Source organism: Triticum urartu, chromosome 1, assembly GCF_003073215.2.
Source record: "Triticum urartu cultivar G1812 chromosome 1, Tu2.1, whole genome shotgun sequence".
Taxonomy (NCBI): Eukaryota; Viridiplantae; Streptophyta; class Magnoliopsida; order Poales; family Poaceae; genus Triticum; species Triticum urartu.
This window is the reverse complement of record NC_053022.1, coordinates 256,394,726-256,406,055: the sequence shown is the minus strand read 5'-3', so window position 1 is coordinate 256,406,055 and position 11,330 is coordinate 256,394,726. Positions and strand designations below refer to the sequence as shown.

The following is an 11,330-nucleotide window of genomic DNA, read 5'->3' as shown; positions in this document are numbered from 1 at the left end:
AAACATCCAAAACAGGTAATATAATAGCATGAAACAATCAAAAATTATAGATTCGTTGAAGACGTATCAGGGCGACGGCGGCAAAGACCTCAGGGCGGCGCAGGGACCGCGCGCCACGCTCGCTAGGCTTGATAGGGCGACGCGACAGCAACGTGGGGGTCGGTGCAGCCACAGAGACGACCTAGAGCAGACGGTCTCGGGGAGGCGGTGGACCGCGGGCTATGACACTATGGCCCGAAGGGGCGACGCAGCGGCAGCGTACGGGTCAATACAGCCGCGGAAAGAACCACATGGGGACAGCTGGGACCACGTGTCACCCTCGCTCCGGCTTGGTGGGACGACACAGCGGCAACATGAAAGTCAGTGCAGCTATGGTGACGGCCTAAAGTGGATGTCTTCGAGACGACGATGGACGGTAGGCCACAGCACTACGGTTCAAAAAGGCAACCCAGCAGCAGCGCATGGGAAGAACCATGCGTCGGCGACGCTGTGACTCAAAAGGACGACGCAACGGTAACCCAATGCTCAATCAGTGGAGGCACACATATGCTCGATAATGATGTTCACTGGATCAAGCAGTCGGCGGTGGTGACGACCACAGGCGGCGGCACAGACGGTGACGTGGCCGCTGTCCCGTTACGCGAAGGTGAAGCACGCGGCACTTGAGGACAGCCTGCAAGGATCCTGTGAGAAAACGGCGCGTGATGTAGATGGGTGCAGCTTGCGGGGTTCGAACGTCCACATCCAGCATCCAGGACGATGCATGTGCTCGTGCAGCAAGCGGCTGCACATGCCATGCACGTGAGCATGTTCCACAAAGGCAGTCGGGCGCGCGTCGGGCCACGCCGTATCGGAGTGCACTACGCGCCCGGCCACCACATCAGCGCTCCTGCTGCGGTGCATAGGTCATGTCAGAGACGACGAAGCTGTCGATGGAGATCAATGCCGACGGTGGAGCAGATGCATATTGTAGACTACAGATGGCGGTGGGTGACTTAAACCAATCGTAGACCGGAAAACAAAAAAGGAACACTGATCAACCAATTGGTGAGAGAGAAAAAGACCAAATCAATGGATCGAGTAAAAGACTTTTTAGGGCAGCCGGTCAATACAACGGCAGACGAATCCTAGATACGGGCGGTGCAGCCTCAGCGGCGATCATGGAGATCAACCGCCCGGGGGGCGGCATTGTGCCGAAACGGTGGCGGCGCTAGGGTTTTAGATCAGTTAGGCTGATACCATGTTAGAAGGGATAGAAAAGGATTGGTGGAATCGTTGGTGTATTACTTGACCCTCGTGGGTATAAATATAGAAATATATGATCATTTTAAAGTACAAGGCATGATGAAATAATTTTGACGCTATCTTATGATTTCTAAATAAACATTATACTCATAACAAACGCTTGAAGACTTCTTGTGACCTTCTCAGGAGTGAAGTGCCGGGGATTGTATATTTATTTAGGAAGTACTATCTTCACGCTGAAATATAAAACGTTTGTATAACTAGTCTATAAAAATATCTTATATTTTGATACAGAGGTAATATAAAATTGTATAGATGAAATACAATCTCTTTTTAAAACTCAAAATAGAATTCATACCGATAAATAAAAGACGCGGTAAGGGCATCTTCAATGGCAATCCACAAAAATCCTTTTGCATCCATCCGCAGACAGAGTGATCAGTCCGTGGACACGAATGCAGGAGACGGCCATCCAATGCTAGCCGCATACATCCAGCCAACAATTCAAAACAACCTCATGAAATTCGATCAAAGCGGAAGGTTTTCATTCAAGTTCGGATATAATTTACATAAAAAGATTGATATTTTGGTCGTTTAACTAAAAAATCCAAAAAACTAAACCCTATACTTGACGACCAGCTCGCATGCGTGGCGCCTTGCCCTGCCGCACCGCCGCCCCGTCAGTGTCGTCGTTGTCGTCGTGGTCCCTCCAATGGCGGAACAACATCGGAGGGCCGCGACAGCCTTGCCCGACGGCTACCTGCCGCTCGCGGAGGAGCCACCCTGCCTCCTGTTGTGCAGTGCGTAGGGCCGCCGTGGCCACTGCCACTATGGAGCTCGGACGGCGGCCTTACCGCGACCGGCGTTCGCGGAGCAGTCGCTGGGCGACCACTCCTCATGATCTCGGCGAGCTCGCCGTCAAGGTAGAAGCGGTGCCTGGCAGCCGTCTCCGCGGTGGTGATGGAGCGGTCGAGTGCCCACGCGGCGGTGAGATTGGGGTCGTTGCGGACCCACTCTGGCGCCACGTCCGTCTTGGCAAACTCGGAGTGGCGTCCGGTATTGCGCCGATCGTACCTCGCTTGCTGCCACACCGCGTGCTCGGCCTCAGATACCACGGCTCAAGAGCCAGAGGCACTACCGTAACCGCTGCCTCCGAGATAGTGGAGGATGCGGCCACGCGCCTTGGAGATCGCGGGCGGCAGCTCCTCCTTCGTCGGGCGGCGGCTTTTGCGCCGTGGTGGCGAAGAGGGCCCGTCGATCTGCACGTAGCGGCTGTGTAACTCCTTCACGCGACGGAGGCGCTGGAGGACATCAGGTCTTGCTTCATGCGGCCGCCGATGTGGAGGTTGAGGCTGCCCGGCGGGGACGTTGGCTCGTCCTTCACCTGCCGGCGTGGGGATGTTGGCTTCCTCTTAACGCGGGCCCGCGAAGGGGGAGGGTGGCTTCTTCACGCGCACCGTCGACAATGGTGCCGGACCCATCTGACTGAGCGAGTTCTCTGTTATGATCTCCATTTGATGGACGAAGAGCCCCCTCCGAGAATAGACGTGGCTGCTACTACGGCTGGTCCTCCTTGTCGCCGGAGGAGAGGACTATCTCCTCCTTGCCGGAGGAGCCCACCGCCGTGGATGCGGATGGTCCAGGTGAGCAAGGGCGGCGACGTCAGGATCCACTTGACGACGAACTTCCATCGATGCCGCCAGCCAACGCGGAGAACCAGGACTTCGACATCGTTGCTGCGCCCGAAGAGGAGGAAGGGGGAGGAGGACAGTGCGGTGCTCGGGAGGGTGCGGATCTGAACAATGCCGGAGTGTGGCTTAAATGGCCACGGCCAGGGCAGGCGGAGGGGCAGTCAGCCTACTTCAATGGGGCGTAGCGGCCAGAATTGGTTTCTCAGAACGCGGCGTTTGCACTGAAACGGCGGCTACGCTTGAAAGGCCGCTTCCGACCGCGCCGCCTTCCCGTTTGGTCAAATCACGACATTATTGCCGGCCGATGCGTGTTCTGAGGCGGCATGAATGCGCCGCGGCAAGCGGCGAGAGACGTGGGATGAAAAGCGCGGGACATGGGGGTTTTGGGTGAGCTAGGTCGATCAGAAGCAGGTTTGAGATTGGTCCACACTCCCGCAAACATTCTCACTTTTGTCTCTGATTTGCAAAAGAAATCATGTATAGACTGTTTTGTGAATCGATATAAGACCGTGTTGGTGGGCTTTCTTGGTCCGGACAGTGTGTTCCAGACGATTTGCCAGAGGTTTGAGGGTGAGCGTTGGGCGTTGGAGATGTTTCCTCTTCCAGTATATGGAGTGCATTCGCTTTCTTTCAATCTCGTTTTACTCTGACAGCAAACGTTTACTCTGACAGCAAACGACTCTTCCGTCCTCCACGGCGCTGCTGCGGCGGTGGACGCCACGGAGGCAGTCGACTCCTGAAGCGAGACGGCCACATCCAGCAGGTCCGGCGGGCCTCCCAATGGCAGCGAAAGAGGCGCATTGCGCCGAAGCTCCCCTCACCGCGGATGGCCGAGGTGAGGGACGCCCGTGGGGCAGGCAAGGTTGACCGCGGCGTTGGCCCAGGCAGCCTCATCGACGATGCCAATCGTGTGGCGGGGAGCCGGACTGTGTAGGCAGCGACACCTGCGCCGGCGACACTGGCCGCGGAGGACGGCAGCTCCTTTTTTTTAACAGATTTATTCCATACTTCCAGGGTTCACTCACAAGTTACAGAAAGTAATGTGCAACACATTGCACATTATGAGAGGTCACCATGACCTTAGTAGGACACTGGTCATCTCGATGATGTAGACCTACACAATTAACAAACAGGTGCCAACATCATGTAGTCCATAAGCACGTTGAGCTTGCCTGTGTGCATTTGAATTGTTCTTGCGATCAATTTTGAACACTCTAGCATCTTGTTGATCAATGAGCTGAAGATAACTGGAGATATATGGCTTGATCATCCAATGTCCTGGGAAGTTTTGAAGATCTCTTCCTGCAGCCGCTTCAGCCACTGTCTGGTTGTCCAAAATGAGGTTTGCCTTCTTAAATTTGCAGAATATGAGCGATCCATGATGCCAGCTCAAGAGCCTTTGCCTCCGCTTGCAGCTCCTTGGTGCTCACTATGTAGCCTCTATGGAAATCAGGTCTTTAACTTTTGAAACTGTTTCCCTGGTGCTACCACAAGGGTTTGAGATTGAGAGGGATGGTACTGATCGATCACCAGCCTGCAATGTTATGGCTGAACTGAAGCTGTTCCTGAGGCAAAACTTTGCTGCTTGTAGGTTTAGTTTTGCTAATAGGAACTGCAACAAGGTAGCACACACTCTGGTAAGTTATGTGAGTTCTCTGAACATGTACGACGATATGCAGGCTGAACATGTAATCCCCCTTTTATCTGACATTGTGGCGCGCGATGCTGGCTCTGATTAATGCTGTTTATTTACATTTGGGTGCAACTAGAGAATATGTTGCTTTGATATGCAGTTTTGTTACACATAATGTAGCCAAAAGGCTTTTAAATTTGTACCTGAATACATAGCTGTGTATCCACTGTGAATGAGGATTTTTGCTTCTGTTTATTTGACTCAGTGGAGTGAATTGTGTTACCAGATTAATTCCTTGGGATTACCATAATAGGATCTTGATCCCTGATTATAGAACACCCTAAATATAGTGGACGATTGCTAACTAGAATCGGCTGAGTCCATTAGCAATAGCCCATGGCTGCATCTTGGGATCTCTGGGAGTGAGGACATGGCCAGGAAGAAGGGCAGCAGGAGGGCGACGTAGGAGACGCATAGGTTGCCGCCGGCACTGACCTTGCAGTGGCCGGCGGTGGTAATCGGTCTTCTGATCACCTTGAGTGTCCTCATTTTAGGGTCGGTGGTTAGGAGTTTGGGTATGATCCGTAGGTATGTGTATCCCACAAAGGGGTACAATCTGCTCTTTATATAGGTGGCGCTAAAGGAGCCAGGACCGAAACCAACAGCTGGATTTGGTGGCCCCGAGCATGGCACGCATGTGGGGTAAAAGGCTCCCCCTTTTCTCTTCAATTACAATCTCACATCAAAATTCCAACAAATTGGTAATACAAATCTGCTGAGTTGAGCCTTTTTTCCTCTGGTAAGTGACAACTACACCATGCAGTGAAAGTTTGGTGGAGCAAATCAGAAAGGCCAAGTGCCAACTGAACTTTTTCATAGAAAGCAGCGCTGGTTGTTTTTTCGATAAAGGGCGTTTTTATTATCTCAAAAAGTAGCATCAAGAGGATACAAAGCATTATGAGTAACATCCGGCCTTTACGTAACTAAGATGCACACAGTCAATCACCTAAAGTCTGATAAAAAGAAAGAAAAAAAGACGACAAATGGGCGACAGTAGAGTCATATAGACTGACACTATGCCTATGTCGAGAGGGGTGGTGGACCGACCCGGAGATTATGCTGTCACCCATGTTGGGTAAAAACCTCCGTAACCACCTGCTCCAACCGCGTACACCGATTCATTATCGGCGTCTCACCATTGCGGAGTGGAAACATGTAGAGGAGCAGCTAGAGAAACGTTTGAGCAGTTGGAAAGGCAAATTGCTCTCAGTTGGAGGACGATTGGTTTTGATTAACTCTGTCCTCACAAATATGGTTCTTTATATACTCTCTTTCTTCCAACTCTCAAAAGGGGTCCTGCAAAGACTGGACTATTTTAGATCCAGACTTTTTTGGCAAGGAGATGGTGAAAAGAAAAAATACAGGTTGGCCAAATGGAGTGTGGTTTGTAGGCCAACAGACCAAGGTGGCCTTGAAATTCATGACCTGGAAGTCAAGAATAAGACCCTACTTAGTAAGTGGTTGTTTAAACTTCTTACTGAGGATGGTGTTTGGCAAACCATTCTGCGCAATAAGTATCTAGGTCAAAAGGCGGTGTCTAAGGCATATTGAAAACCTGGTGACTCGCACTTTTGGGCTAGCCTAATGGCAGCAAAGAAACATCTCTTTCGCTTTGGGTCTTTCGCAATAAAGGACGGGTTGAAGATTCATTTTTGAGAAGACATCTGGCTAGGCAATGCCACTCTCCGAGAACAATATCCAGCCTTGTACAACATCGCTCGCGATAAGAATACAACTATTGCGCAGGTGCTCAGTTCATTCCCACCCAATATTTCGTTTAGGCGGGATTTGATTGGCCCCCGTCTTACGTCATTGCATAATCTTTTATCCCGTCTGGATTTTATCAATTTGACACAAGGTCGGAATGTGTTTCGCTGGAACCTTACTACATCGGGGTCTTTCACAGTAGACTTTATGTATTGTGCGCTCACGCATTCTGAGGTACCAGTGAGTATAAACAGAGTTGGGTGTTGATGGTGCTCGGTGATGGATGGGGATGGATGCTGAAGCTAGTTTCTCTCATGTTCTCTTCAACTTAAAAAGGAGCTGTGATGGAAGGTTGTATGTGTGCTGCATTCAGTAAACTGTGAGAAGCTAACCAGTTGTCCAATTTTATCGTCCAATTTGAGATTAGTTAGTAGAAAAAATTCCTTAAGTGTGTTTACCAGTGATTAATGGATGATCATGACAAGTTTGCTTTATTTGTTAACACTATGGTTAGTAATATTAGCCTGTATGAACTTCGGAAAACATTTGAGCAAGACTACTTGGCGCACGATGTACTGTAGATTGAGAATCTGGAAACATGAAGTGAGTGAAGATTCGGCATTTGTTATCCTAATGCCCGCGGAATGTAACTGAGAAAACAGAAAATAGATTATGCAGTTAAAAGGTACTGACCCTAGACTTTTTTTTGTCGCGTAAAAGCAATTCTGTGTACAGCATCGTACATCTATGCCTATAGTCAAACCAAGCAAACGAACAGCATAGCACTGAAGACCCACCATTCCTTGCTGTGGATATATGCATTGCCTGCTTGCCTTTTTTTTTTGGCAAACAACATTGCTTTGGGCCACAGAAGCGACATGAATAAGCTCCGATAGATACGTTCTGTTCTTGGTTCACAATTAAGCCCCTACCTATAGGATTAAGCTCTTGTACATATCTGAACAGTTGCACCAGCTTGTCAACAGACACAACTTTCTTTCATACCTAATTAAAAAAGGAAGATGCTAAAGCTTAAGAAACACATTATAAGATTAAAAAGAAATGTAAATATGGGGTGAAATAGGAGGTACCTCTCCATCAATCAAAAGCTGCATCGCCAAAATAGCTGTTCTCAACCCGAAAGGTTGGGCGGAATATATGAATCCCCTTATATAGTGAAAACTTTCAGAAAACCTAACTTATTATGAGATAAATATGTTACATAGTGAGAAGAACGGAGATACCGGCATGGATCCTAAATCTGGTTTCCCGGAAATGGATTAAGAAAATTCCTTACAGCACAGAACATACAAGTTACACCAGAATTTGACAAGAGAGGCCGGGGTAGACCGAGGAGTCCGTAAAAAGGGATCTGAAGGACTGGAGTATCACCAGCAAACTAGCCATGGATAGGGATGCGTGAAAGTTTGCTATCCATGTGACAGAATCATGAGTTGGTTGCGAGATCTTATGGGTTTCACCTCTAGCCTACCCCAACTTGTTTGGGACTAAAAGCTTTGTTGATGTTGTTGTTGTACAGAACTGACAAGTTACTGGTAACAGCGAATATGGATTTTCCTTCAGCCTACGGCGAACGTTTAGCAGCAGAAAAAGTCTACTTGACCCGCACAGGTTTGGAGCCGTGATAACATAACCCGTGAGGTTTTAAACCAGATAAATAACCAGCCCACCTTTGGAACAGGGGATGTTGTCCCGGCTCCAAACCTCATGGGATCAAGTAGACATTCTTTCTATCAGACACTTGCCGTTATAATGTTGCTGTCGAGTGGAGATAGATAATAGTATATGCCTTCTGAATCAAAGGTTCAAACTCCTGCAAAGAGAAAGGATCCTGCTTTTAGAATGAACCTAATTCACATTTTATGCCTTATATATTTTGATTCTCTTTTCTATGACTGGCAAAATAACAATACATAAAACTAAAAATCATGAATTACTATATACTAAGAGGGAACGACAAAACAATATTCGGAAGCATATTTATATGATTTATGCAATACAATATTGAGCAAGTATTCCCTGTAAACCAATCAAACATTCTTGGTTGCTTTTCTGTATATTTTCTTGTTTTCAGTTATATTTGTGCAGATTCATCTCTCAGTTTCGTAAAACCATTATACCAAGACTTTAAAATAATAGAGTTACGGAACAGTTGCCTTCATGTATGTTTGAAATTTGAACAAGCGAACATCATTCTTATGTACTTACTGCCAATGCACATAAGAATTAATGTTAAGAAACGCAGAGAGCACAGAAAACCCAACACTTCGGCCAAGCTAAAGATAGTTTTTCAATAAAAAAAAAGAGGCAAGTCATTCTGCACAAAGTAAGATGAACAGGTCAATTTTAAGCTGTTTGACTAAGACCAACAATGATGCATAATGCCCTAAGTTATGAATCAGCATCAGCACATAGCTAGAATTCAGAATTTCAGATTACCACATATGAATTGCAAATCTACCTATTGCATACATTGTATGTGTTTTTCTACCAGTGATTGAAGAGTCTAGGAAGATGTTAAACTTCTTTGATGTAACCTTCGTGGCTAGCCCCCGCGCCACCCTCCCGCTAGAGCGGCTCGGGTGGAAACCCTAGCCCCCGCCGCCGGGCACGTCCATCCTCCCCCTCCCCTCCGCCGCCGCTAGAGGAGGTCGCCGGGTGAAGCCCCAAGCGGCGAATGGCGGCGGCGGAGGCTCTCTTCCCTCCCACGCCAGATCAGGTGAGGCGGGTCACCCATGGCGCCGGGGCGCTTTCCCCCGATCCGCGTCGCGGTGGCGCGTCTAGGCGACGGCGCAAGGCGGCGGCGTAGTGCTGGGCAGGTGCGGCGGAGCTGCTAGGCTTCGAGGAAGACCTGGTTGCACCGGCCGTTCGATGGGCTCGCAGGGTCATGGCGGCCATGGTCGCGGTGGCTGGCGTCTCGACCTGTCGGCGGCGGCTAGATCCCGGAGCGGCGGCCCTGGAAGGTGGCGGCGGGTGAAGCTCGGGCTTCCCGTGGCGGCATGGCGTGGTGTTGTCCTTATCCAAGGCGGATCTGCATCGCCGATCTCATGGTTTTGCCGTGGATTGGTTCAGATCAGAGACGACGATGAGCGTGCGGGATCATCTCGGCGGCTCTCGCGGTTTGGCGAGGTGGGGTGAGAGCCCTCCTCCCAGGCTCCAGTGGTGGCACACTCAGGCAGTGGCCGGTGCGCCAGGGCTCCTACAGTGGCACTGTTGTTGCGGTTGGTCGCCGGATCTAGGCGGCTAGATCTGGGGCTTTGAAGGCGGTCGGGACAGTGCATAGGTTGTCGGGTGGATTTCTTGGGACGAATCCGGGTGATAACTTGGTCTTCGGTCGTTGGCCAGAGCCGGTGATGACAATGCCCTTATCATCGTTTCCTTCATGAAGGCATCATCGAGGTGAAGCTCCCAACCCCAACCCCACACCCAATACCTCCGGGGGAAACCCTAAATCAGCTGATCGGATAACGGCGGCATTCATGTGTCGTTACCCCCTTGGGGGCGGCATTCTTGGAGAGGCACTCGGGCTCGAGGGACCAGCGGATAGCTTCTTCGGTGGAGCGGTGTTTATTTCTACATATTCATGGCGGCGGTTCTCGGCAGCATGGAGCAGTGGAGACTTGGCGTCAGATGTGTGGCGATGGACACGCGCAGGAGGTCGACGTTGTCTGGCGTCGTGGTGGCGTCGATGGCAGAGAGGCTTGACAAGGTCAATGCGTCAATACATGCTTTGAGGATGGACCGAGGGAAGACGGAGGTGACGGTCCTTTGCAGCGTGTGCGTGTGGTACTCACTGAGAGTGCGCCGGACCAGAGTGTTACCCAGTCCCGCCTATGTGGCTTGGATGGGCATCCAACGTTAGATGTTAGGCTTTTGTGTGATGTCTATTTGGTATTTGGCCCGGACATTCGGCACCCCTTCATCAAGAGGATAAGAGTAGCGATATATGTCGTCTAGATGGTGGCCTCGGGCTTACTGTTGTATTTCTTTGTAAGGTCTTTGTGAATAATAAATAATATGGCCGCATGCATCTCCCAGATGCAGAGGCCGGGGGTGTTTCCTCCTTTTCTAAAAAAAAGAGGAAGATCAAGAGGAGCTGCAGCCACTGTTCTATCTGCTGCACCAGCAGGCAAAAGGTCTTATTCTTATTTTCCTTTCATCTATTACAGTTTCACCATTCTCATCCCCGACATCAGCTGGATGTTTTGATACCGCAGTCTCTTCCTCTTGCTTGTCCCGAGGGAAATATAGCGGAAGCAATCTACATAATGCTTACCATTGGCAAATGCAAGAAAAAATAAAATAATTTTTGGGCTTCAGCTTAAGTACCTTTTGTATATATCTGTACCAGAGTATCTGATGTGATGAAATTCATGTGATGCATCTCATGATGTATTGACAAGAAAAGTTGATTAAGAGACCTCCCCCCCCCCCCCCCCTCATTAATAAGAGAGTACTTTACAAGCAGTTAGGAAGGATAAGCTGGTAATCTCTACTCTCTACACACTCAATATGGCAGCCGGCCTATGCCTTGCTGTCCTAGAAAAAATAACAGAACTCCTGTTGCTGATTCATTCCTACACCAAAAGTACTATACAATGTTTCTTGTATCATTCACAAGTGCAGCTTCATTTTGGAGGCTAGCTTCTGGATCTTTTCGACACAATCCTTGTCTAGAGTCGGCAAGATCCTTTTTTTAGCATTTCCCTGGAATTTAACGAATGTAAGCAATGAAAATCAGTGGTGTTCCATATTGAGTTCAAAAAACTTATCGTATACAACATTCTTTTTAGAAGTAGGCCTGACCGTGTAGGCTTTCTTAAGATTTCTCCATTTATCCTAAACATTAGAAAATAGATTGGTGTCAGTGTGGACCTAGGACAAAGAATTAAGGAGAGATTGGTGACAGTAAAATTATATGTTGATAACATAGAACACATGTACCAAACATAAAATTTTGTATCTTTCGTGGC

At 49.0% G+C, this 11,330-nt stretch overlaps 1 protein-coding gene across 1 annotated transcript in view; it reads right to left on the bottom strand.

Annotated features, from left to right (window-relative positions):
* Window positions 1–10,797: 10,797 nt before the first annotated feature.
* The window catches only part of LOC125532822, a 29,676-nt gene continuing 29,143 nt past the window's right edge, over window positions 10,798–11,330 (bottom strand). Inside the window, exons 9-10 of the mRNA XM_048696720.1 lie at window positions 11,164–11,196; window positions 10,798–11,064 (exon numbers count right to left, since the gene is read on the bottom strand). Coding sequence (XP_048552677.1) covers window positions 10,972–11,064; window positions 11,164–11,196 — 126 coding nt within the window. The 3' untranslated portion in view covers window positions 10,798–10,971. The remainder of the gene's footprint in view (window positions 11,065–11,163; window positions 11,197–11,330) is intronic.